We start from the raw sequence: 27,905 nt of genomic DNA on the forward strand, positions 1-27,905 counted from the left end.
CTGCCCACCTTCCCCGGGTGGGAGTGAAACCTGCAAGATCTTTACCTGAGGGAAAGCGCAGGAGGGTAGGTGAGTGGTTGTGGTGAGAGCTGTAATGAGCTAGGAGAGCTTCGGGACTTAAAACTTGAGCTCATGACAGCCTTGATTTCTTGCGAGCAATTGGAGCTTGGACAGAGTACTTCTTCAGAGCCTTAAAGTCACTCGGTGTAAAAATAGGGATGTGTCTGTGTGCTCAGTCGAGTCTAACTCTTTGCGACCCCATGGACTGTAGCTGGCCAGGTTCCTCTGTCCATGTAATTTTCCAGGCAAGAATGCTGGAGTGGGTTGCTTCCCTCCGCCTGGGGATCTTCCTGACCGAGGGATCTGTCTCCTGCATTGGCAGTGGGATTCTTTACCACTCCGCCAACTTGGAAGCCTCAAAATAGGGATGGAAATGCCTAAACTAGCTCAGTTGCGCAGCGCACAGAACGTGGTGGGTATCCCGTAAGTTTCCTTCCCTCTCCACCACTTCTGACGTGGAGCCTGAACGTGGCCTTTGCACCACGCTAGGGCCGCTCTGACCTCGCACACTGCCTGCCTCCTCCCCAGCGCCCAAAATGAGTTAATTTCCTCTTTCCTCAAAATGTCCCTTTTCGCCTCCTAGGAGCGGGGCCAGAGCGGCAGAGGGGTACCTTGCTCCTTGCTCAGTAGGTATTTATCAAATGCCTACTGTGTGTCAGGCACTGTTGAGTAGCGGGTTTACACTGGTGAATAAAATGGATGTGCGATGTAGAGCTTACAGTTTAAGTGGGAGATACAGACAGAAAGCAAGTAAACCAAATAGCAATTGCAACACACACACTTATATCCCTTTCCCCCAGTTGTTTGCCTCTTTCGTATTTAACACTGAACATAGCCTATTTTTCATTTTGATCTTAATGACATTCCCACTGGAATGTAAGCTCCATGACTGCAAGGAGCTCCATGAATGCAAGAGTTTTTGTTTCTTCATTGTTGTGAAGTCTGCCTCTAGATCAGTGCTGAGCACATAGTAAATATACATTTAATGACTCAATACATACTAATGTAATGAATAAGCAAATAGGGTACCTGCTAACGCAGGGGTCCTCAACCCCCAGGATAGTCACTCCCCATGAACTTGCATCACTGCCTGAGCTCTGCCTGCTGTCAATTCAGCAGCTGGCATTAGATTCTCATAGGAACATAAACCCTAACCCTAAAGTAAAGGTGGAATATCCTGATTGCCACAAAATAGAAATAAAGAGCACAATAAATCTAATGTGCTCAAATCATCCTGAAACCATCCCCTTTCCCACCCCAGTCTGAGGAAAAATTGACCTCCAGGAAACTGGTCCAAGACAGCTGTCCTAGAAAATGAGAAGGGTGTGGTAAGGGGGTGGCTCTGAGAGGAGGTGACCCTGAAGCAGGGTCTGAGGGTGTGGAGAGTCATCCAGGCAGAAGCAACATGTGTCAAGGCCTGGCTTCTTAGACTCCAAAAGTAGAGGCTGAGAGGAAATGTGAAACTGGTCTTTAAAATTCATAATTGACATGGCCAACTTCTCTACTCACTTCCAAAATAGCAGGGAAAATGGAATTAGTAAAATCTAGAAAGCAAATTTAAGGCAAAGATAGATAAATAACTCTCACACTGTACAGGAGTTTACAGTTAATAGAGCTCCTTCTGTTAACTTAGCTCACTTTATTTCTCCCAAATCTTTTGGGAGTAAGAAATCAGCATATAGAGGAAACCAGCTCTCATTCACTTTTAATACAAACCTGGTACATAACATGTAAGAAGAATGGGTTGAACTGATGTGACACCATTCTTGTCTGGAAGCTCTGTGAAGGTAGAGCCAATGTTTTATTAACCTCTGCTGTATCTCAGCCCCAAGCTCTATGCCTGGCTCCCAGATCTTTGTGAACTGAGCACTCACCACTTGCCTGAGCCTTCCGTCTGCCAGGCTTTTGCTTGGTGGTAGAATGCAGAAAGAATAAGATACCACACTTGCCCTCAAGAGGGTCTTAGCCTGCTGAACCTTCCTGAAATCACTGAACCAGCAGTAGAAGGTTTTCTTTCCTCTAAAGAGAAACCTTTCCTTTACAAGAGAGATTTGTGGCACATACAGGAACTGCCCTTCTAAAATCGATGATAGTAAGTGGTAAGAGAATTGGGGCAAGTTCTGACCAGGAAGAATGTTGGGCACCAGGCAAGAAGGCTGAATTGTGTGTAGTAGGCAGTGGGGGGCTGTTGAAGGTTGTGAAGCAGGGGACAAGTGTGGTCAGAGCTGGTGGCAGGTGTGCTGATGGATAGTGTTGGGGGAAACTGGAAGCACATCGTTTGGGCCCATAGAAAACTCTAGTGTAAATGGATGTGGGAAGCGGAAAAAATGGGAAAGATCGTAAAAGTTAAGACTCCTGGGAAGTGATTGGTAACCAAGAAACAGGATTTCCATGTCCTCTGGCAGGCTTAGTGGTTTGCTCCTGGCTTTTCCACAGACTTGGCCCACACCTTGATTCTAGCATTTTATGCACCCATGAAGCTACTGCCCTAGGGAGGCTCCAGGGGGCCCATAAAATTCAATGGCAGTTTGGCAAGGTGGGTGTGCCAGCCCAGCCCACTGGAAATTGGAGATGAAGACACTCCTCTGCCCTACAGAGGCATGAAATCTAGGGAGAAAGAGTATCCTAGAGTCTTAAGAGACCAGGTATATGCACTAACCTTGCCACTTCTGGCTTCCTGGCCGCAGTTTTCTCCATTGTGGAATAAGGAAGGCATAGCCTCCTTACCTATGGCTGCCAGGAGCAGAGTGAGACAGTGCAAAGTGCTTGGGACAGAGTGGCCCAGTAAGTGACCTGTGTTCTTTTCCCAGGTTTTATCTGTTTAGTGTCTGACTCCTCCAGGCCAGGAGCTCCTCCAGGACATGGACGAGTGTCATTCATCTCTGTCCCAGCACCTCATTCAGCAGCCCCTGCCCAGTAAGTGTCGAATGAATGGGAGGATAGCAAAAACTGGAGCTTTTAGTCGTAATTGCATTTTAAGTAATGTTCTGTGACATCAGATTTCCCCTAAGTTCTGTTCTCAGACAAGAGGGGGAGAAGAACCCCCTTTACTTTGATTTGCCTGTGGGATTTTAAATGAATAGTTTCCTTGCAAGTGAGATGACAGCTCTATTCCTATATGAACTGTAGAGTTCCACATATAAATACAGAAAACCTTGATAAATCCCAAACTGCCCTCACAGAAATATCTCAAAATAAATCATAACCATTTAAATTTTCCTCCCTGGTCTGTCTTTCAAAATTTACCTAATGGCCCTGAAACCAAGTTCCTTTCCTTCCTTTCTTTCTTTCATATAACATGCATATTTTAAAATATACATTGTGCCTCTTCATAAAATGAATAAAAAGCAGGTCTCTGCCCTCAAGCAGTTCACAATCTCAGAAGAGAAAGACATGTAAACTTGTAAGTTCTGAACAGTGTGAAATGCTATAGGGTGGAGATTCATTCACTGGAAGAGCATTTATTGAGCACCTACCATGACCAGGGCTGGACCAAGCGCTATGAGTGTTGCAGGAAGCCAGGCAGGCCTCGGCAGAGGCTCCAGCCTGCTCTCTACCAGCCCATCCCTTCCTTGCTGTCCATTGCCCGGAGCTCCATCTCTAGATTCAGGTTCCTAGACCTGCTTAATCCAAATGGAGCTAGATTTTGCTCTTGGATGCCCCACAGGCATTCAGCGTACCTCTTAGTGAACTTACCATTTCCCTCCCTTCCTCTTTCCTCTAAAACTCAACTCTGTTTGGACCCACTATCCACCCAAGGATCCAAGCGTCACACCTGGATGTCCCTTTAGCCCTCTCTCCCCCTCACCTGCTCACCTCACATCTGTCAGTCTCTGTGTTCTGTTAATTCCTGCTTCAGGATTTCCCTAATTGTCCACTCTCCTCTCATCTTCTCTGAAACTGTCCTGGTCTAGATCAATTCTCACCTGGACCATCATGACCTTCTTCTCCTGTGTTCCTGTTATTGAAGAACAATATGTTCTGAGACCAGACAGAGCAGAGTTCAAGTCCCAGTGCCATCATTTATGGAACTTTGTGATATGGGTAGGGCTTCCCAGGTGGCGCTAGTGGTAAAGAACCTGCCTGCCAATGCAGAGGGCGCAAGAGATGCAGGTTTGATCCCTGGGTCAGGATGATCCCCTGGAGGAGGGCACATCAACCCATTCCAGTATTCTTGCCTGGAGAATCCCATGGACAGAGGAGCCTGGCGGGCTACAGTCCATAGGGTTACAAAGAGTTGGACATGACCGAAGCGACTTAGCACGCATGCGTGTGACCCTGGGTAAGTTATTAAACCTCTTCAGACTCCAGTTTGCCCATCCATAAAATGGCACCTCCAGGACTGGCCTTGTTGTAAAGATTAAATAAAATGCAGCAATTCGGTAGATGACTCGCCAACAATACTGAGTGAAGGAAACTAGGCACAGAAGAATACATTTCATACGATACTGTTGTTATTGTTTAGTCGCTAAGCCATGACCGACTCTTTTGTGACCCCATGGACTGTAGCCCACCAGGCTCCTCTGTCCCTGGGATTCTCCAGGCAAGAATACTGGAATGGGTTGCCATTTCTTTCTTCTCGATGCAGGGATTCAACCCGAGTCTCCTGCTTGGCAGGCAGATTCTTTACCACTGAGCCATCTGAGAAGCTGTTCATATAAAGATAAAAACTAAGCAAATCTGATAAATTGTGGCTAGAACTGCAAACAAAGGTGGCACAAGTATAGAAAAGCAAGGGAACCGATAGTGGTTATGGGCACAGAGGTGTGATCAGAAGGGACACAAATGCATGACTTCTGGGATGCCAGCAAGGTTCTTTTTACTTGAGTGAGTGGTGGTTACAAAATGGCTCTTTTATAACAATTGTTAAATTGTACATAAATGTTTTACTTCATCATTTAAAATATTTTAAAAGTTCAGTGAAATTTTCTATGTAATCTTTTTTTTAACTTTTGCTTTTATGTTGGAGTATAGCTGATGAACACTGTTGCGAGATTTTCTTTGTAATCTTGATCCAGCACTCAGAGCATGGGAAGAGGTCAAGAAACTGTGGTTGCCTGTTGGGATTGTGGTTGCCTGTTGGGATTATTGTGCCTGTCTGCCTCCCTCCCTGCAGACAGCAGACCCCAGGACTGATTCATCCATGTGCTCACACGGAGCTTGGCACCTGCCGGCCCCAGGGAGAACCAGTGGAACAGAGGTGCCCAAAGAGTAACCACACGTGTTCCCTCCTCCAGGCTGGCAAGGGAGCAGGGCCTGGGCCTGCTCTGGGAAGAGTATCTGATCAAGCCCCACTGATGATGGACCAGGGGGAGGAAGGTGATGAAGAGGAAGCCTGGCTGCAGCTTCGACCGGTGGAGCCTTTGCCCTCGCAGTGCTGTGGCAGTGGCTGCTCGCCCTGTGTGTTCGACATCTACCAGCGAGACCTGGCAAGGTGGGAGGCTGCCCGAGCCAGCAAGGACAGGAGCCTGCTGAGTAGGGAAGAGACACAGGTAAGGGGGGTGCTCCTCAGACACGAGGGCCAGGTGTCGGCATCTTCCTGACCTCAGCCCTGTATGGTGTACCTGCTCAAGGGAGCTTCCTCTGACTCTGCAGCAGAGAGAAAAGAGTGGATCTAATGAAGCAGACTGACCCAGGTTCAAAGCCTGGCCTTGAGTTGGTGAGTGGGGGATGGGGTGGTATAGTGAGGGAAGGTCCCAGGAATGAATTGGGTGGGTGCATTTTCAGGGGAACAGGATCTGTGAGTTGGGGCAGTCAGAGAAGACTTCCTGGAAGAGGTCTGCGAGGTGGATGGAATATTAAGGGCAATGGGCTGAGACTTAGAAGACATGAATTTGAACCCCTGCTCATGGTGGTGACTTTATACAAACAAGTCACTACCACTTGGGCCTCAGTTTCCCCACATGTAAAATAAGGGTATTGGATTAGGTCATCTTTAAGGTCCCATCAGTTTCTAAATCTGCATACTGGGTTTTAGCAGGTTTCAAGGATAGGTGGGTTTTCCATACATTGGAAATGAGTGTTCTGGATGGAGGACACAGCTTGAGCAAATAAAGACTTACAGGTTGGAATCCACAAGGTGTTCTTGTGGGGAACACAGAAAGGTCTGACACTGGATGCTTGAGAGGTAAAATGAGACTCAGGACTCATCCACAGGCACTAGAGTGTCCAACTAAGGACCTTGTGCTTTATCCTGGGGCTGAGAGGAACCATGCCAGGCTTCAGAGCAGGGTGCCCTTGACATAAAGTGCTCCGGCGTTCTTAGAGCCTAAAAGGGAAGGAAGGTGGGACTGCACTATTATACAGAAAACTTGTCAACCACAGTAGCCTCTCCTTGCAGGGAGGATGCTCATGGAGGCTTGCCTGTCTCTTGAGTTTCAGGTTCTAGCTGGTGAATCTTTTCCTGTTGCAGAGCTGCCCTTCCAAGCTGAGCCCAGAGACCTTCCTGGCCTTCCTCATCAGTGCTGTGGACAGGCTCACTGAGGACACCTACCTTGTCCGGTTTGCACTACCCGGGAACAGCCAGCTTGGCCTGCGGCCTGGCCAGCACCTCATTCTACGGTACACTCAGGTAGTGGGAGGACCTCATCCTACAGTACACTCAGGTGGTGGGAGCACCTCATCCTACGGTACACTCAGGTGGTGGGAGCACCTCGTCCTACGGTACACTCAGGTGGTGGGAGCACCTCATCCTATGGTACACACAGGTAGTGGGAGGACCTCATCCCATGGTACACTCAGGTGGTGGGAGCACCTCATCCTACAGTACACTTAGGTAGTGGGAGGACTTCATCCTATGGTACGCTCAGGTGGTGGGAGCACCTCATCCTATGGTACATTCAGGTGGTGGGAGCACCTCATCCTACAGTACACTCAGGTGGTGGGAGCACCTCATCCTACAGTACACTCAGGTGGTGGGAGCACCTCATCCTATGGTACACACAGGTAGTGGGAGGACCTCATCCTATGGTATACTCAGGTAGTGGGAGGACCTCATCCTATGGTATACTCAGGTAATGGGAGCACCTCATCCTACGGTACACTCAGGTGATGGGAGGACCCCATCCTATGGTACACTCAGGTAGTGAGAGGACCCCATCCTACCCTACACTCAGGTAGTAGGAGGACCCCATCCTACAGTACACTCGGGTAGTGGGAGGACCCAGGCTTTGCAGCCCTACTCTGCCATTTGTTAGCAGTGTGGCCCAGGGCAACTTGGTTAACCTTCCTAAAGCCTCCATTTGTCATCTTCAGAGTAAACACTGATACATGACTTAGAGGGCTCTTGGAATTGGCCTAGATAATGTATTTTCATGATAAATAACAACAACAAACACTTTTTTCATACAGTTTATGCTCATATGTATGAGCTTATTTATTGTTCACAAAATCCTGTGTGGTAGGCACCGTTATCATACCAGAGAGGAAACTGAAGTCAGAGAGGTTTAATAACTTCCCCAAGATCACACAGTTGGCAGATGTTGGAGCTAGGGTTTGAAAGCAAACAGTGTGGCTCCAGAGCTTGTGGCATTAACCTCATACAATTAGCACCAGTTGATAGAAAGGAGACTGACATTGAAAATAAGAGACTTGCCCAGTATCACACAGCTAACAAGGATTCAAGCCCAGACAGCCTGCCTCCTGAATTACAGCCTTCACTCCTCTGCACTTCCTTCTTTCTCCCAGCTTAATTTTGTCTTCTCATCCCACCTCGATCCCCACCTCCACCTACCCAGGGACAAGACTCTTTGGGACCTCCAGGTGGAGGCATCTAGCAGGCAGTCAGCTCTCTAGGCCTGACGCTCAGCAGAGAGATCTGAGCTGCAGGCGTGGATCTGGGAAGCATCCAGGTGTATCGTTATACCTAGATGGCATTTGGGAGCATGCGGGACATGGAAAGAAGGAAGGAGTTAGGACTGAACCCTGGCAACTCCACCATTTACAGTGTTGGCAAGAGGAGGTAAAGCCAGCAAAGGAGACAGAAGGTGTAGCCAGGAAGGAAACCAGGAGAGAGCGTATTACTCATCACACTCTGGTCACTTGCCTCACACAGACCCCTGGTGTTTGTATACAGCTCATTCTGGCCTGTGGCCTGGCTGGCCAGTCCTTAAAAGTCACTGTTCCTTTAGGAGCCACAGGACAGGTCAGAGCCCAAGAAACCCTCCATCCATAAGTCAGGGATGCCCAGAACTGCCTGCTTCTGGTCTGGTCCCTCTCCACTGTCTCTGTCACTCTCAGGACACCCACGTCCCTCCTCACTCAGACCCCTTCTGGTGCTCCACAGCACCTCCCCAGCAACACGCCAACCCACAGCCCCAGCTCCCTTGCCCACCAAGTTCTCAGCTGCCCACCCCCATGCTTGCCCCTCTCACCAGTTCCTGGCTTGCCCTACATTAAACTACCTCTAAGCTTTTGCCCCTGGAGGAGGGCATGGCAACTCACTCTCATATTCTTGCCTGGAGAATCCCCATGGACAGAGGAGCCTGGCGGGCTACCGTCCATGGGGTGGCAAAGAGTTGGATACGCCTGAGTGCCTAAGCACAGCACAGCACAGGCTTTTGCCTAGGTTCTTCCCTTTACTTCCTGTCCCCATTTTCATGTGTTAGTGGCCGGCTCATCCTTTAAAACCCAGCTCAGGGAGGGCTTCTGAGGCTCCCCAGATGAGAGTGCCTGTGACTTACCTCTGTCATAGCAAATGTCACAGTGCTCTTTGCATCCGAGCCAGGCCATATGTTCCTTGTTCTGTAAGCATTTATTGAATGTTTCTGCCCAACTTTTGATACATTAGGATGAGCCTTTTTAATCTTTGCATACCTTGGAGAAGAAAATTTTGTACATGGTAGGGTTCAAGAAAGGGGTGGTTGGGTGCTCCCAGGAAGCTCTGAGGAGTAGTGGTAAGGAACCTGCCTCTGAGGCAGACGGAGCTACAGTTGATTCTAGCTGTGTGACCTCAGGCAGGTGGCATCCCTTCTCTAAGCCTTGGTTTCTTCATTTTGGTTATTGTTTGCAATAAATGAGGTACTGCCTGTAATATACTTGGTGCATCATAGGCACTTAATACAACATGTCTGCATGACTATCCTTCTGGCCCCCTTGTTGATAATACTGGAGTGGATTCATGCATCAGGTCAAACTTTGGACGAGGGCACCTTTGAGGATCCTTTCTAATTCCAATGCTCCTGGCATGTGGTAGTATTTGCTAAATGTTAAACACTTGTTAAACATAGCTGTTTTTATCTTGATCATGCTATGGTCGGGGAGAGGTCAGGAAAAACCTCAGTGATGTCCTAAAACAGCTCACATCATCAGTGTGCTTTTTGAAGCACCTTTCCATCTGTAGTCCCAATGGAACCACATAGCAGGAGCATGGGTGATTGTCCCCATTTTACAGAAGGAGCAACTGAAGTTTTAAGTGACCTGCCCAGGGTCTCATAGCCAGCACGCAGTCGTAGGGGAGCCCAGTACGCTTGTCTTCTGCTCCACCGTGCCTGCCCGTCAGTGAGGGCTGCTGGGATGACTGGGCCCCTAGCTTCACTTTCACCAGCCTGGCACAGGTTAGGTACTCTAAGGATTTGTTGAATGACTGGCTGAATGCCTGACCAAGTGCATCTCTTTCCCAGAGGGACAGTAGATGACTTAGAAATTCAGAGAGCCTATACGCCCATCAGCCCTGCCAATGCAGAAGGATACTTCGAAGTTTTAATCAAGGTAAGTCAACTCACACGGTTGCTCTAAGAGCCAAGGACTGGACCTCCATTTGCCAACTTGGTCAGGGTTGGGCACTTCCCTTTGATGTGGGAAAAGCCAGGATTCACGTGGGAGGAAGCTGGCTGGAGGGAAGAGCAAGGACAATGAGGGTGGCCTTTTCTAATCTCCTTTCCTAGGGAAAAGGGGCTGCTGCATCATCAACAGAGGCATGTTCCTGATAGATTTTATGGACAAAAGGCTTGGGCTGAGAAGAGTAAAGCTCTTCCTCCTCGCCATCTTACTACTGATGGAGCGTGAGCACTGAGCCAGGGAAAGGGGAACCAAGTCATGGGCTCCTTCTGTATGCTGGGCACAGGCATCCAGGGGGAGTCAGACCCAGTGCCCACCGTCCGATGGGGCCAGATTAGGACACTGCAAGGTGGTAGACGCAGCAGGCCCCAGCCCAGCTCAGGGCACCTGGGGCCGCAGGGAAAGCGGGCTGGGCTTCCTCGAGGAAGCTGTGTGTGTGAGCTCTGTGTTAAGCTCAGGATTGGGAAGGAAGCTCTGAGTGCTGAGCAGTGTGTATATACAGCAGCCAAGGGGGCATGATTTGGGGAACTTCCAGTCATTCATCTTGGAACAGAGCGGGTACGCAGGCAAAAGATGGGACATAGAGTACCTTGGGGACCAAGCTAACTGAAATTACCTTATAGAAGGAGTTGGCAAGGGCCGGGGCATTTGAGTTGGGCCTTGAAGAAGGAGTACAGATTAGAGGTGGTGTTCCAGGGCTGGATAACCAAAGGCGGGGAGAGGTGAAATAGAGCAGGGTCTGGTGGGATCTATACTCAGTCTGAGTGGTGGAGGGAGACATGCTTGTAGGGGCAGCCAAGGTGGGCTGGGCAGTTGGTAGAGATGAGATGAACAAAATGGGCTGGATGCAAAATGCCCCAGAGACCCAAGGAGTAGGCAATAAATGTATAAGAAGTCATGGGCGGGTCATGGTGGAGAGATCTGACAGAATGTGGTCCACTGGAGAAGGGAATGGCAAACCACTTCAGTCTTCTTGCCTTGAGAACCCCCATGAACAGTATGAAAAGGCAAAAAGATTAACTCCCCAGGTCAGTAGGTGCCCAATATGCTACTGGAGATCAGTGGAGAAATAACTTCAGAAAGAATGAAGGGATGGAGCCAAAGCAAAAAGAATACCCAGCTGTGGATGTGACTGGTGATAGAAGCAAGGTCTGATGCTGTAAAGAGCAATATTGCATAGGAACCTGGAATGTCAGGTCCATGAATCAAGGCAAATTGGAAGTGGTCAAACAAGAGATGGCAAGAGTGAATGTCGACATTCTAGGAATCAGCAAACTGAAATGGACTGGAATGGGTGAATTTAACTCAAATGACCATTATATCTACTACTGCAGGCAGGAATCCCTCAGAAGAAATGGAGTAGCCATCATGGTCAACAAAAGAGTCCGAAATGCAGTACTCGGATGCAATCTCAAAAACGACAGAATGATCTCTGTTCGTTTCCAAGGCAAACCATTCAATATCACAGTAATCCAAGTCTATGCCCCAACCAGTAACGCTGAAGAAGCTGAAGTTGAACGGTTCTATGAAGTCCTACAAGACCTTTTAGAACTAACACCCAAAAAAGATGTCCTGTTCATTATAGGGGACTGGAATGCAAAAGTAGGAAGTCAAGAAACACCTGGAGTAACAGGCAAATTTGGCCTTGGAATACGGAATGAAGCAGGGCAAAGACTAATAGAGTTTTGCCAAGAAAACGCACTGGTCGTAACAAACACCCTCTTCCAACAACACAAGAGAAGACTCTATACATGGATATCACCAGATGGTCAACACCGAAATCAGATTGATTATATTCTTTGCAGCCAAAGATGGAGAAGCTCTATACAGTCAGCAAAAACAAGACCAGGAGCTGACTGTGGCTCAGACCATGAACTCCTTATTGCCAAATTCAGACTTAAATTGAAGAAAGTAGGGAAAACCACTAGACCATTCAGGTATGACCTAAATCAAATCCCTTATGATTATACAGTGGAAATGAGAAATAGATTTAAGGGCCTAGATCTGATAGATAGAGTGCCTGATGAACTATGGAATGAGGTTCATGACATTGTACAGCAGACAGGGATCAAGACCATCCCCATGGAAAAGAAATGCAAAAAAGCAAAATGGCTGTCTGGGGAGGCCTTACAAATAGCTGTGAAAAGAAGAGAAGCGAAAAGCAAAGGAGAAAAGGAAAGATATAAACATCTGAATGCAGAGTTCCAAAGAATAGCAAGAAGAGATAAGAAAGCCTTCTTCAGCGATCAATGCAAAGAAATAGAGGAAAACAACAGAATGGGAAAGACTAGAGATCTCTTCAAGAAAATCAGAGATACCAAAGGAACATTTCATGCAAAGATGAGCTCGATAAAGGACAGAAATGGTATGGACCTAACAGAAGCAGAAGATATTAAGAAGAGGTGGCAAGAATACACAGAAGAACTGTACAAAAAAGATCTTCACGACCCAGATAATCACGATGGTGTGATCACTGACCTAGAGCCAGACATCCTGGAATGTGAAGTCAAGTGGGCCTTAGAAAGCATCACTATGAACAAAGCTAGTGGAGGTGATAGAATTCCAGTTGAGCTATTCCAAATCCTGAAAGATGATGCTGTGAAAGTGCTGTACTCAATATGCCAGCAAATTTGGAAAACTCAGCAGTGGCCACAGGACTGGAAAAGGTCCGTTTTCATTCCAATCCCAAAGAAAGGCACTGCCAAAGAATGCTCAAACTACCGCACAATTGCACTCATCTCACACGCTAGTAAAGTAATGCTCAAAATTCTCCAAGCCAGGCTTCAGCAATACGTGAACCGTGAACGTCCTGATGTTCAAGCTGGTTTTAGAAAAGGCAGAGAAACTAGAGATCAAATTGCCAACATCCGCTGGATCATGGAAAAAGCAAGAGAATTCCAGAAAAACATCTATTTCTGCTTTATTGACTATGCCAAAAGCCTTTGTGTGGATCACAATAAACTGTGGAAAATTCTGAAAGAGATGGGAATACCAGACCACCTGATTTGCTTCTTGAGAAATTTGTATGCAGGTCAGGAAGCAACAGTTAGAACTGGACATGGAACAACAGACTGGTTCCAAATAGGAAAAGGAGTTCGTCAAGGCTGTATATTGTCACCCTGTTTATTTAACTTATATGCAGAGTACATCATGAGACACGCTGGACTGGAAGAAACACAAGCTGGAATCAAGATTGCCGGGAGAAATAGCAATCACCTCAGATATGCAGATGACACCACCCTTATGTCAGAAAGTGAAGAGGAACTAAAAAGCCTCTTGATGAAAGTGAAAATGGAGAGTGAAAAAGTTGGCTTAAAGCTCAACATTCAGAAAACGAAGATCATGGCATCCGGTCCCATCACTTCATGGGAAGTAGATGGGGAAACAGTGGAAGCAGTGTCAGACTTTATGTTTCTGGGCTCCAGAATCACTACAGATGGTGACTGCAGCCATGAAATTAAAAGACGCTTGCTCCTTGGAAGGAAAGTTATGACCAACCTAGATAGCATATTCATATTCTGTCAAAAGCAGAGACATTACTTTGCCAACAAAGGTTCGTCTAGTCAAGGCTATGGTTTTTCCTGTGGTCATGTATAGATGTGAGAGTTGGACTGTGAAGAAGGCTGAGTGCCGAAGAATTGATGCTTTTGAAGTGTGGTGTTGGAGAAGACTCTTGAGAGTCCCTTGGACTGCAAGGAGATCCAACCAGTCCATTCTGAAGGAGATCAGCCCTGGGATTTCTTTGGAGGGAATGATGCTAAAGCTGAAACTCCAGTACTTTGGCCACCTCATGCGAAGAGTTGACTCATTGGAAAAGACTCTGATACTGGGAGGGATTGGGGGCAGGAGGAGAAGGGGACGACAGAGGATGAGATGGCTGGATGGCATCACTGACTCGATGGATGTGAGTCTCAGTGAACTCCGGGAGTTGGTGATGGACAGGGAGGCCTGGCGTGCTGCGATTCATGGGGTCGCAAAGAGTCGGACACGACTGAGCGACTGATCTGATCTGATCTGATATGAAATTGCTGACACGCTAACGTTTTTGACTTATGGAACCAGCAGTTTCACATGAGTCGGCCTAATACATAGCTCTAGATCTTTTCCCAAACAGAATCCTCAAGATAGGTGTTCACATCCTTTGTCTCCCTTATAGGACAGAAATTACCCCCCTCTCATTGACAAGTAAACTGAGACCCCAGGAGAGCCTGAGGCTCCCCAGGTAGTAAGAAGTGCAAGTGGTGGGTAAGCCCTGGCCTCCTGATTCCAAGTCCCCAGCACCATCTATGGCTCCCGCCTTCCCCGCCTGCCTTCAGAGCTCGAGTATTTATTCTCTCAAACATAAGCTTGGATGGGATCCCTTCTCCACGCAACTGTTTGTCTGGGAGATTCCACAAATCCTCTCCAAATGGCCCACTTCCCCAAGCTGCTTGTCTGGGTGTGTTTCTATTGAAAGGATAAGCCTAGAGACAGTACTTCAGGGCAGCTGGATCACTCCCAGCTGCAAGGCTGATTTTCTCCTTCGTTTACTGGAAAGCCTCTCTTCAGAGAGATGCTTAATTATCCCTAAGCCGCTGGCTGAAGAACTGGAAATGTCTTGGCAAATTGGGAAGGCAGGCGGGTTTTCTAAGGTTTACGCTCCCTTGTAGATAGGAAGGGGGAACTCCCATTTCTCAGGCACCTTCTGGGCTCCAGGTACTGCCTCTAGCTCTTTAATTACCTCATTTCAACCTTGTAACCACCCTGCAGAGTAGATCATATTCTCCCCACTTTGCAGATGAAGAAACTAAAGCTCAGAGAGATGATATTGTCCCAAGGCCCCTTGGGTAATATGATCCCAAATGGAAGAACAAGTCCAGTGTCAGTTCTGTTAAACAGATGTGTTTTGAGGGTTTACCCTGTGCCAGGCTCTGTGTGAGTGCCAGAAGCACAGAAAAATCCTTCCTTTCTCTTTGAGTTCTCTCTGTGCCATAGGGCTTCTAAGGCCACCCCTGGGGCTGTGCCTCCGTAGGACCAGGGCCACAAAACAAGGGATAGGCTGAAATGTATCTTTCAGCAAGTTAGAAAAACTGTAGCCTCCTCCCCAGACCTCTTCCAGGTCAGCCAAGGACGTTCTTTGCTTTATGCATTTGGTGCCCAAGGAAGGCAGCGATGGTACCAGAAGTGGCTGTGAGTGTTTAAAAGCAAGTCTGGTGACCAAAGCCCAGTCTCTCCTTCAGGCCTGGTTATAATTTCTCCAAACACTCTTCCAGTCCTCTCTCCCAGTGCTCCCCTGACTCTACTCTATCATGTCCACTTGCTGTTCCTAGAACATGACCTGGGCTGTCCTACCCCTGAGCATACCACACCTGATGCCCAGAATCCTTTGTGCCCGTCTGCTCCCATCTCCAGTGAGTCTGATCCCACCCAGTCGTTAAGGTCCAGCCCCACTGCTTCCTTCTCCAGGAAGCTCTCCTCAGTCCCGCTGCACTGGAAGTGACTGCACCTCCTCAGGCATTAGGTAGTCTCTACCTTGTGTGTGTCTGAGACTTAGGTCCCTCTTAGACTGTGAGCTCCTTAAGCTTAGGAGGGCCTGATCTGGGTTACTGATTTGTTCATTCAGATGTTAAAGTCCTTTCCATGATTCAGGCACTGGCTGCTTTCATGGAGCTTAAGGTCCAGCTGTCTTCCCTGCAGCCCCAGCATAGTGCCCAGCACAGAGTGGGTGGGCACCCAGCAAGTGCATACTGCCCTTCTCCCGTGGAGGAATCCCCTCCACAACCTTCACTTTTTCCTCCAGCCAGGAGACAGTATAGGGATATGCAGAGATTGCAAGTGAGTGGCTCACAAACTGCCTCTAGCCTACAAATATATTTCGTTTTGGCCTGTATAGTGTTTTAAAATTTTGAATTAATTGCTAACATTTCAAGAATGGGAAAATTTTCTTAAAAATATGGATTTCCTGCCACTCTTAGAAAGTCAGAAGATCTGGCATCACTGGCCCTGTGGACTGTGGACTGGAATTTGCAAAGTGGCTTCTTCCTTTAGAAAGAGTATTCGCTCACCAATTTACCTTAGTCTCCACCACTCACTCTTGTCTGCCTGATGCTGAGACTGTTAGGTGCCATTAATTGTCTCTTCCCTGATTCTTCACTCAGATGTGTTACCCGTGTGGCCCCTGGTTATTTGGTTTGAGACCTCTGTAGTTAGGGCCGACAGTCATACAGATTCTCATCCTGGTCTTACCATTTACCTTCTGTGTAAGGTTCTGGGCCTCATCTGAAAACGGGGGCTGACAGTACTAACTTCGTGGATGATTAGAAGGATTAAATGAGACAACACGTGTAAAGTACTGAGCTTGCGGCTGCCGTGGCGTGTATTGGCGGCGCGGCTGCCGTGGCCTGTATTGGCGGCGCGTGCCCGTCCACTGAGGTCTCCCTTTGTTTGCTTCCAGTGCTACCAGACTGGGCTGATGTCCCGGTATGTCAAGTCCTGGAAAGCAGGAGACACAGCTTTCTGGAGAGGACCCTTCGGAGGCTTCTTCTATAAACCAAACCAGGTCAGTGCCCATGCTGTGTCCTCAGGAGACCCCTGCCAGCTTAGCCTCCAGGACTGTGGTTCTCATGTTTCAAGCCATATAATCTCGCTGTGCCATTCTTCTTGAGCCCAGACCTAATGCCAAGAGTATACTTGGGGCTGGACATGGGAGGAGATGGGATAGGTACTAAGAGACAAAACTGCCTATGTCCCAGAACCATCCATGCCTGAACATTGCTTGGAAAAATTCAGACTAAGTTTGGCATGTAGGGCCCATACACCAGCTGACTCTCGGATCTCTTTCCAGTTTCACGGGCCATTTACCAGACTATGGAGACCACTCCCTAAGTACACCTTGTGACTTGCTGCTGGGAAGTCCCCTGCCTCCCAGGCCAAGGGTTCTTCCCCTCATCTTCATGGCATGTTCAAGTCCTGCCCTGACACTCCTAGGAAAAAGCAGTCATTTCTCATCAATTGGTGCATATAAGAAAACAGTTTGACAGTGTGTGCTGGGGACTTGGGACTTCCTTGTGCCTTAGTTTGCAAAGAATCTGCCTGCAATACAAGAGACCACCTGCAATGCAGGAGACCTGGGTTCGATCCTTGGATCAGGAAGATCCCTTTGAGAAGGAAATGGCAAACCACTCGGTATTCCTGCCTGGGAAGTCCCGTGGACAAAGGAGCCTGGTGGGCCACAGTCCATGGGGTTGCAAAGAGGTGGACTCGACTGAACAATTAAACCACCACTGGGAGTCTTAGGAATCTTCACATCCTTGACCCAGTGCTTCCACTTCTGAAGTGTGTCCTATGGAAAGAATCCAAATGCTGCCTCTTGCACATGTTCATTGCAGCGTATTTATAATAGCGAGAAATTGGAGACAGCTGAACATCCAACAACAGAGCAATTATGTACACTGGGTTACAGGCACTTGATAGACTACTATCCTGGATTTTAAAATTATGTTTATAAATGATGTTGATGCTTATGCTGTAAGGTCATGACCAATACTAAGTAAAATACTGAATACACAACAAGCTAGGCAACTTAAGTTAGATTATACAGAAAAAGTATTTTTTTTTAAAAAAGCAATAAAATGTTAGCAGCTCTGGTTGGTGGAATTATGGGTGATTTTTATTTTCTTCATTATATTTTCCAAATTACCCACAATGAGTACCTATTACCTTTTATAATGAGGAAAACAAAGCAAAACAAATGGAAAAGAATGAATCATTCTTCCTCTCTATTCTTTTATTTTTAATTGAAGTATAATTGATTTACAGTGTTGTGATAGCTTCAGGTATACGGCAGAGTGATTCAGTTATATATACACACACACACATACATTCTTTTTCAGATTCTTTTCCCTTATAGGTTATTACAAAATATTAAGTACAGTTTCCTGTGCTCTACAGTAGGTCGCTGTTGGTTATCTAGTTTATATATGGCTGCTGCTAAGTCGCTTCAGTGTCCGACTCTGTGCGACCCCATGGACTGCAGCCTACCAGGCTCCTCCGTCCATGGGATTTTCCAGGCAAGAGTACTGGAGTGGGTGGCCATTGCCTTCTCCTTTATATATGGCAGTGTATATGTTAATTCCAAACTCCTACTTCATCCCTCGTCTCTTTTCCTCCTTGGTAACCATAAGTTTGTTTTCCTTTTTGGCCATGCCACGCGGCATGCGGATCCCAGTTCCCCCACCAGGGATCAAACTTGCGTCCCTGCACTTGAAATGCAGACTCTTAACCACTGGACCCCCAGGGAAGTCCCCACGAGTTTGTTTGCTATGTCTGTGTGTCCATTCTTTTTGTGTAATTTAAAAATAGCTTTTACTGGTATTCTCCTTATTACAAATGTAGTATCTGTTCATTACCCCCCAAAATCTGCAGATATAAAGAAGCTAAAAGAAGAAATATAGAATACCTGCAGGCCATCTTCCCAGACATAACAGTCTTGGCATCCACAGACCCCTCGGGAAAGCCCCACACTTGCTGTCTGGGAGGGCACAGGGCCAGGCTGTGAAGGAAAGGACATGGCGTCTCACGCACCAACGTTTGGCTGCTGAGACTGTGGCTGAGACTTTGCTCTGCTCCTGTGAGGGTGCCAGGGTGCAGGCCAGTCTTGCCACTCTGCAGCCAGCTTCATGGCAGGTGGCTCACGTCAGCCCTGAGACTGGCATGTTAGCATCTGTCTTGCATTTGTTCCACAGACATTCATAGGGGTTCACCCAGGGCCAGGCCAGTGCTGGACCCTGGAGGCCCGGAGATGGGTCAGATGAGCCCTCCTCCAGACGCTCCCAGTCTGATGGGAGACGGGCGCACAGATTGATGATAACAACACAGGGTGAGGAGGGTGTGCAGAAGGCTGTGGGAACACCTGCCCGTGGCTCAGGGGAGGCTCCCCAGAGGAGAGCCTGAGCAGTGATGGGAGAAAGAGGTGACACACGGCAGCCTCTGTGACTGGAGGCTGGGGGAATTGGAGCACAGGCCAGGATGACGGGCCAGCAGTAGGGCTCAGTGAGGGGCAGGAATGTAACTGCATTGGGTCCCAGGCTCCGTACCAGGCACTTGTCATCTCTGTAATCCTCATGCCAGTTCTGAGATAGGTGCTCTTCTGCAGAGGTCTATTTTTTTTTTTTTAAACCAGTGAAGAAACCAAGGCTCTGAGAAGTGAAAGAACTTGCCCAGATCATAGGGCTGAGGGTTTACCCCGAGATCTGCATGGCTCCTGGTAGTCCAAGAAGCATTCCATGCAGTAGTGTGGTGTGCGGTGGCTATCGCTAAAGCTAGAGGAAACTCGGACTGCACTCACAGAGACCTACAAAGCATAGAGGTGAACACCTCACTGTGCGGGTCAGGCACTAACCTGCACAGCACTGATCTTAAAGAGACCTAGAGCCAGGAAACAGGTTTGGAGAGGGGGAGTTGGTGGAACAGGGGCCCCTTGGGAGCTCACTTTTATTGCTTGGCTCTCTGGGCCAGCACTGTGCCAGGCACTGAGGTATAGTATCTCATTTAGTCTAGAGAAGAGCAGGCTCAGGGTCCAAGCCAGGGCCCTCAGATCTCTGCAAGGTGGCCCTGTAGCAGAGGAAGCAGCCCAGAGGGCAGGGCCGGGATAGGGGTGGTGGGCAAAGCTTTGGTTGGAGCAGGTTTCAGGTCATTGAGGTGAGAAGCCCTCCCTGGCAAGGGGAGTCAGCTTGTAATACAGCAGACTTCTTAGGAAGTAGTGGGCTTGTTGCTCAGTCACCAAGTCGTGTCTGACTTTTTGCAACCCCACGGACTGCAGCCAGGCTTCCCTGAGCCTCACCATCTCCCAGAGTTTGCCAAAATTCATGTCCATTGAATCAGTGATGCCATCCAACCATCTCATCCTTTGTCACCCTCTTCTCCTTCTGCCTTTAATCTTTCCCAGCATCAGGGTCTTTTCCAATGAGTCAGCTCTTCGCATCAGGTGGCTGAAGGATTAGAGCTTCAGCATCCATCTTTCCAATGAGTATTCAGAGTTGATTTCCTTTAAGATTGATCCAGTGGGCTGCCTATCAGCAGAAGTGTGTAAGCAGAGTCCCTTGGGGGTGCTTTAGAAGGCAGCCAGCCATTTGTAGGATGGCTGCACCACTGCTTTTCCTTGCAGCCTCCGGATTCCATGATTTCTGTTCCATAGGCCTCACAAGCTGTAGCTCACAGGCACGGAGGGTTCCCTGGAGGGGGTAGAGAGGGAAGCTCAGATGGGCAGGACACCCCAGAAGGACAGTACCATCCAGTTCAAGCACGCCCAGGAAAAGGCCCCATAGTTGGTAGGTGGGGTAAGACCCCTTCCCAACCCAGCCCTGTCATGTACTGTCTTGTTGCCCAGTACGGGGAGCTCCTCATGCTGGCTGCTGGCACCGGCCTGGCCCCCATGGTGCCCATCCTCCAGAGCATCACAGACAATGCAGAGGACGAGACCTTCATCACCCTGGTCGGCTGCTTCAAGACCTTTGAGGGCATCTACCTGAAAACCTTCCTCCAGGAGCAGGCCCGTTTCTGGAATGTCCGCACCTTCTTTGTCCTCAGCCAGGTGAGCCCAGGGGATGACTTCCGTCCCTGATGGAGACTCTGCTGCCCCCTTGCACCCCTCCCGAGGGCCCGCTGTGGGCTCTCTCACCCGTGCCGTAATAATCATTCTCATCACTGGTGGCAGCCACAGCGTGTGCCTGTGTTATCATGTTCGTCATGCAGATGAGGAAGCTGACGCTCAGAGGTGAAGGCACCAGCTTGTGTCACGCTGCCAGACGGGGTGAGGCCAGGATCTGAGCCCAAGGCTGTCTGCTTCCAGAGCACCAGCTCTCACCCAGCATGCTTTGCTGCCTGCCATCCACCCTCCGGCATCCTGCGTTGTGTGGGCAAGGGGCCTGGTGGTGGAAGCAGTGGGCCAGGCACAGACGTCCTCTGGCTGTCATGGCTGATTGAGGCAGGGACATATTTCTAGGTTACCAGTCTCTCAGTGCTCCACCCAGTGCCAGGCACGGAGGAGGCACTCACCCTGTCAACAGCTGGTGGAGTAAACTAGATCCGAGTTCATGGCATTTGTTAGAGTCTTTTCCACATCCCTTTTCTGTGCAAGCCCCAGCCACTCTAGCTAGAAATGGCTTTGCTTCCTGAGCCCTCTTCCCTTTGGTTCCCTGTCCCGCCGTTCATTCAAGGGACCCCTCCGGGCCCTCCCTTCAGGGCCACAGCTTGGGGGTGGGGGATGTCTTGCCTCTTACCTCAAGCTAGGCCTTCAGGTGTCTTTGTTTGTGTGCCTTCCCCTAGTCTGTAGCTTCATTTCTCTTTCCTGCACACCCTGGGTTGGGGTCCCCTGCTGGTGTCTCCCCTCCGTTCTCTTGCTCAGGGTCAGCCTCATTGCCCTGTACTTAGAGTGTCCCTAAAGACTTCCATGATCCTTGACATTGTGGGTGGGAGGCTGTCAGGAAACCAGAGATCTTGAGGTCCCCAGGAGCCAGAGTCCACAGGCCTGTCTATCAGGAGGAATGCTCAGTGGCCTGATCACCCAGGATGTCATGCTTGGTGAGCGTGAGCAGCGACAGCCATGCCCAAGGTCAGAGATGGAGCAAAGGGCTAGTGGACAGCCAAGGGGAGAGGGGTGAGGGAAGGGCCAGTCCTGCTTAAAAATGAAGATGCCCTGTTCCTGGCCTCCAGGGGCTCACCTGTATATGTGGAGGCAGCCACAGAGACGGCTGACAAGGGCTTCCCTTCATCCAGCACTTTCTCTGTGCCTGGCACTGTTCTAAGCGCTGTATGTGTATTAACTCATATAGCCCCCACCAAAATCTTTGGAGGCTTGTACTGCCATCGTGGCCTTTTAATGAATGTGGAAACCGAGGCACAGAGAGGTTAAGAACCTTGCCCAAGGTAACACAGCAAGTTGGTGGAGAAGCCATGGTTTTATTGCTTGCTGGTATAAAACAGCACAGGGAGAGGTGCTGTGGAGTGTGTTCAGGGTGCTGGCAGCAAGCAGAGAGGGCTTCACAGAGCAGATGGCATTTGAGCCTGGGCTTGAGGGCAGAGTTAAAGTTCACCAGCAATACGGGGCCTCCTACCTTGGGCCAGGGTTTTGATGATGCCGGTGCCCTGGGGTTGGGCAGGCGAGTGTCAATAGCTGTCAATAGCAAGGGCAGGTGGGGGAGGATGGAGTGAGAGGCACCTCCTCCCTGTCCGTGCTCCCTCCACTCCAGTTGCTGCCTGGGCCATAGTGACAGCATCGTCAAGGGTCTCCCTGTTCAGGCCACTTCTTGCCTATTTGTCTTTGATCCTGTCTCTGGAAGGTCAGCTCTGACCACATCGCTGCCCCGCTTCCTGCCCTTCCCTGGCTCCCCACGGCTCTCAGGACTGTGTGCCAGCCCTCTGCAGCCTCGCACCCTGGCCCTCCTCCATCCACTGCACGCTGCATTTGGCATCACTGGTCTGCCTCTGGTCGCGAGTGCTCCATGCTTTTCTGCCTTTGCTCATGCTGTTCCCCCACAGGGAGCACTTTTTCCCACTTCTTAAGCTAACGCCCACTCATCCCTCACATCTCTCTGCAGAGGTGTAATTCCATCCTGGGAGCTTCCCTGAGCCTCCCGGCTGGTGTAGGTGTTTCTGCTGTCACGGCCCAGGCTCTCCTTCACCCACCCCGCTGCATCTTCATTGTTGAGGGTCCCCCTCCCGACTTGAGCAGCAACCAGACCCCATGTATCTCTTGGTGTATAGTCAGGGTGAGCTGCACTGCATGAACTGGTCAGGGAGGAAGGGGGGATTGGGCAGTGGGAAGGAGGGGCAAGGCCAGTGGGCCCTGCTGGTTCCTGCCCTCGAGGGGGCCTGTTGGGCAGGTCAGAGCACAAAGGGCACACGAGAAGATGCAGATCATCAGAGAGGATCCACTGTGAGCAGCACAGCACTGTCCTCAGAGGCCCTCGGGGTCTGATGGGCTCTGAATGTGCCTGGGATTCTAGGCCTGCTCTCATGGAGCCTCTTTCAGGGTTTCTCAATCACCCCGCGCTCATCACTCATCACAGCAGCTCAGAGAGGTCATGGTCACTCACCAGAAATTGGTGGCAAAGCTTGCATTCCAACCGCAACAGCGCTGTCTCCATCCTGTCTCGCAGCTTGGCTCTAGGAATGAGAGGTTCACCTCAATAGCATCTGCAGAGGTGACAGCCCTATTCTGCTGGGGTTTTATTTGTTTTGGATGCTGGTTACATGGCTTCTTCTCTTTTGTCAAAATTCTCCAAACTGTCAATACATATACAATATATGACATATGTATACATACGTTATACTTCAAGAAAATGTTTACTTAAAAGAAATTTTTCCAAGTCAGCTGGTAGTGGAGATTTTCTTTTGTAACCTTGGGGATGAAAGTCACAAGCTAAGGCTAGAGGAGCATAACGAGAAAGAGCCTGGGGCCTCATACACCCCCAGAATACTTCTCTAGCCTTCCCGTGTGAGAGAAATAAACACCTCTCTTGGTTAAGGCAGCCTGGGATCACTGATATACAGCCAGATGAGGCCAGGAGCCCTGTCTGCCTGGAGCAGCTGTCCTGTCCCCATTGCCTAGCACAGGGCCGGGCACAGTCCACTCAGTGAGTTCAGTTGCTCAGTCGTGTCCGACTCCTTGTGACCCCATGGACTGCAGCACCCCAGGCTTCCCTGTCCATCACCAACTCCCAGAGCTTGCTCAAACTCATGTCCATCGAGTCCACTCAGTAGACATTGGTTAACTCAACAAGTGAATTGAAGACTTAAATGCACAAAAGTTATGCTCTGAGAGTGATGGTGATAAATAATCTTGTAAAGATGCTGGGAGACCCACAGTCGCGGTGAGAAAACATTCCCCCCAGAGTGTCGGGGACAGCAGCCCCTTGGAGGCCGTGGAAATGATGGGACCCACGGTCTGATCCCACTGCTGCCCCACCTCATCGTGTGTCCCAGGGACATCCCTCCTCCTCCCTGTGCCTCAACTGTGCCTACTGGCCCACAGACTTCTGTGAGGGTGACCTGAGTCCCTGTGGAAGGAAGTACCTGGCCTGTGGTGGGGCTGGGAGAAGCTTGCTTCCCCCCATCCCCTCTGGCTCAGGTTCCTCATTTGGCAGAGAGGAGCTGACTGTGTAAACTCTGAGGACGCCCAGGAATCACCCCCACTGTCTCTCATCCGCCCAGGAGAACTCCCTGGAGCAGCTTCCCTGGAGTTACCGCGACAGGACCCGCTTTGGCCGCCTGGACCGGGACCTGCTTGAAGAGCTGGTCGGCTCCTGTCGGAGAAAGCCATTCGCCCTGGTCTGTGGATCAGCTGAGTTTACCAAGGACATGGCTGGGTACTTGCTGCACGCAGGCCTGGCTGAGGACTCCTACTTCCTCTTCTAGGCCTGGCCTCGCTTCTAAAGCTCAGGCTTGGGGCCCGGCACTGGGAAGCAGGAAGGAGCACAGACTGGAATCCGAAGACATGAATGGGAGACTGCTGTTGGTGCTCCAGGTGACCTGGGACAAATATCTTTGCCTCTGCAGACCTCCATTTCTCATCCATCCCACGAGGTCACTGACGCTCCGACAGGCATCCTGCTGGGAGGATAGAGGATGGGGCAGTAGGAGTCCTGAACAGGAAAGTATACAGTGGGCAGTCAGGGAGGACTTCCTGGAAGGAGCCAGGTCCTGGCTGAGTAGGAATTGGCAGGAGGAGGACTGGGAGGGGCTTTCCTGATTGTTCAGCCAAAGCCTGCTTTCCCTGGAGTCTGTGTATCTCTTGTGGCCTCCGGGCCATCTCAGAGGAGGTGCTCACCGACTGTTTAGGGAATGACCGCAGGGGAGGCTGGAGGAAGAACTTGCTGTCTGGGCCTCTAGTGCTGTGAGCCTGACACAATGAAGGTCGAGGCTTTTTTGACCTGACCACTTCTCAGAGCAAGGTGGGGCCCTAGTCTACCTTTCTTTTGGCCCCAGGCCCTTCCTGCTGCAAAGGGCTTCCCTCTCAGTCTCCCTTTCCTGGCTCAAGAGCCCAGCCCAGAGTCCTTTCCCTGGCAAAAGAGGTACGGAAGGAAGCTAATGCCCCTCCCTCCTGCAGGCAGCCAGCTCAGGCAGCCAGCTCAGCCCGCGCCTGCAGCTCAGCACCCTGGTGACGGTTGCTATGGAGATCTAAAGATAGAGCAGGAGTCGGGAGACCTGGGTCCCTCTCCCTGCTCTGCCCATTGAGCTGCTGCTGTTCCCACCCCTCCACACGCCACCCGCTCCATCCTGCACGGGGGATGCCCTCCCCAGGGAACCCAGTGCCCCTGGGCAGCACACTGCAGTTAATGAATTCTGCTTTTTTGCAGCCTGTGCTCCTGTCTGCTGCACCAGCTCCGGCTGGCTACAGGCAGTCCCAGAACTGGAATATTCAGCCATGGAATCTCGGAATCAAAGGACCATAAAATCGTAGAGTTAGAATTTTGCAGTCATAAAATCACAGTCCTCATCACATGAGTGTGTGCATGCTAAGTCACTTCAGTCTTGTCTGACTCTTTGCCCGCCAGGCTCCTCTATCCCTGGAATTCTGTGGGCAAGAATAGTAGAATGGGTTGCCGTACCCTCCTCCAGGGGATCTTCCCGACCCAGGGCTTGAACCCACCCATGCCACCTACATTGGCAGGCAAATTCTTTACCACTAGCACCACCTCGGAAGCCCAGTCCTCATCGTATCAGAGGTTAAAGCTCAGGACTCCAGAAAGTATCTCATCTATCAGACTCATTGTATCAATGCAGAAACCAGGGCCCAGAGAGGCCATGTGATCTGCCCAATATAAAACAGTTCACGGCGGGGCCATTGTCAGAAGCCAGATTTATGTCAGCCCTGTCCACAGATTCTGTACCAGTGGTTTTTTAGACTAGACTCTTTAGGATAGCATAGTTCCTGGCATGGCAGCCGTGAAGGAATGGCAGCTGAGTGGAATCCCCAGAACCCCCTCCAACCAGAGCAGTTCTGTTTTTATCCCATTTATATCTTGGGGCTTGGAGTCATTTTCATTTGTGAAATAGAGTTTTCCTGCACTGCCCAAAAAGTTGCAACAAAACTCTGTGCTGTGCCATGTTCAGTAAATAAGGACAGGCCATCGTGGGGTGGTCCCAAAGGTTTCAAACCAAGTTTCACAGACAGCATTCCATGGTCAAATAGATGTGGGGAATACAGCCTGTGGCCTTTGCCAGCAATTATGTGCATGTAAGCATGTGAGCATAATAAAGGATCTGAAAAGTCCAGTGGTGAAGAAAGGTTTTTCGTTTTAACCAGGGTTTCCCAGGCTTCTTAAACTAGAGAACATTTTGAGACCAGCCTTCCAAGGACTGAGCTTCAGGGAATCCTGGTCTGTTGCAAAGCCTCTTTTCAGCCTAGGGTAAGGAGAAGGCCCTTCTCTGAACAGCCGAGGTCCCCGACAGGAACTGTGACCTCATTCTGCCTCTGCTGTGCCTCGAGCGAGGCACTTTTCCTTTCTCAGGGTCTCTCAGTCCGGACGTCTTCGTCCACCTTTTCCTCTCCCTCAGTTGGTATGTCCTATTGAGTCTACTCACAAATACTCCTGGAGGGCCGGTTGGGAGCCAGACTCTGTTTGAGGCACTGAGGGGAGAGCAGTGAACAAGGCGAGGGCAGTTCTGGGAAGCTCCATCATGGAGCTTACAGTATGACAAGGAAGACAGGAATTAAAGCTGTAATTCTCAAAGAGATGAGTGTGCTCAAATGGGAAGTACAGAGCGCCAGGAGAATGGCTGGCTTAGGCTAGCCTGGGGGGGGCTAAGACACACCAGTGTGCTGAGGGTGGAGGCCGCTCACCATTGTTATGGATGGCCGGGGGTCCCCACCTAAGGAGTGAGGGGTCTGGGGCAGTTCTTGTAGGTCTGTCTTTGTCCCATGTTAGGTATTTGATGTGTAGATATTACCACCCAGTGATAGCCAACGGCCCCTCTTGTCTTAGGATGTGTCGCCCCTTCCCCTCCTTCCATGTGGGATCTGTGTGGTCTGGATGCTGGTGGGGCTTCTTATCCTGGGACACTGGTGAGGACCCAGCCACGTCCTTGCTGCCATGATACTGAAGGGCTCATATCATCCAGAAGTTGAGAGCTGGTGGCTGGGTCCTGTGCCTCGAAAGCTGATAAGTGAGCCCAAGATAAAGACTCACCGGGGTGTGTGAGCACAGACCTCTTTGAATCACGATGAGGTGCCCATCGGCTGGCCCCCTCCTCCCGTCTGTCCTGATAATGCTGTCACAGGGTGATGTGACAAAATCAGTGGCTGCCTTGGTTCTGCCCTCGTCATGTTTTACTGCACCCCTGCAGCATTTGCATCCTCGGTCTTCAGCCTCTTGCCTCTCCCCCATACTCCTTCCTCACTGCAACCAGACCCTTTTTTAATTTTTAAAAATTTTTGCCCACACTGCACAGCATGTGGGATCTTAGTTCCCTGACCAAGGATCAAACCCACGCGCCCTGTATTAGAAGCATGGTATCTTAACCCTCTGGACTACCAGAGGACCTCCTGAAGTGTAGGAGACATCGTTGAGTGGAAGTACAGTGGTGTACAGCAGCTCTCCAAAGCTTACCTAGACTGTTTCTAACACACAGAATCTATCATTCCCTTGCTTAAAATCCATCAGTGGCTCCCTATTACTCAGGGTGTGGTGTCTGGGCTCTGCTTACCTCTCCGGGCTTCCCTGATAGCTCTGTGAAGAATCCACCTGCAATGCAGGAGACCCCGGTTTGATTCCTGGGTTGTGAAGGTCTGCTGGCGAAGGGATAGGCTACCCACTTTAGTATTCTTGGGTTTCCTTTGTGGCTCAGCTGGTAAAGAATCCACCTGCAATTCGGGAGACTTGGGTTTGATCCCTGGGTTGGGAAGATCCCCTGGAGGAGGGAAAGATGACCCACTGCAGTATTCTAGCCTGGAGAATTTAGAGTCAGACACAACTGAGCAACTTTCACTTACTTATTTACTTACCTGTCTGGGCTTATTTGATCTTGCTGTCACTCCCCCACCCCCAACTCTTATGTTCCCTTACGCCCTTCAGTCCCTTCACATCTAC

At 49.8% G+C, this 27,905-nt stretch overlaps 1 protein-coding gene across 5 annotated transcripts; it reads left to right on the forward strand.

The window, feature by feature from the left end:
- The first annotated feature begins 1 nt into the window (after position 1).
- CYB5RL (cytochrome b5 reductase like) lies at positions 2 to 26,089 on the forward strand. Of its 5 annotated transcripts, none has more exons than NM_001428262.1 (8): positions 2 to 65; positions 2,871 to 2,976; positions 5,298 to 5,552; positions 6,473 to 6,621; positions 9,681 to 9,768; positions 16,271 to 16,375; positions 20,204 to 20,407; positions 24,028 to 26,089. In NM_001428262.1, the coding sequence occupies exons 3-8, from the start codon at positions 5,358 to 5,360 to the stop codon at positions 24,229 to 24,231; spliced, it is 945 nt and encodes a 314-aa protein (NP_001415191.1). In that variant the 5' UTR covers positions 2 to 65; positions 2,871 to 2,976; positions 5,298 to 5,357; the 3' UTR covers positions 24,232 to 26,089. The 5 variants fall into 5 exon arrangements, with proteins under 5 accessions (NP_001415191.1, NP_001415192.1, NP_001098867.2 ...); XM_005204552.5 differs by having other exon boundaries at positions 7 to 69; NM_001428263.1 differs by lacking the exon at positions 2,871 to 2,976 and having other exon boundaries at positions 2 to 69.
- The last annotated feature ends 1,816 nt before the right edge of the window (positions 26,090 to 27,905 follow it).

This window comes from Bos taurus, chromosome 3, assembly GCF_002263795.3.
Source record: "Bos taurus isolate L1 Dominette 01449 registration number 42190680 breed Hereford chromosome 3, ARS-UCD2.0, whole genome shotgun sequence".
NCBI lineage: Eukaryota > Metazoa > Chordata > Mammalia > Artiodactyla > Bovidae > Bos > Bos taurus.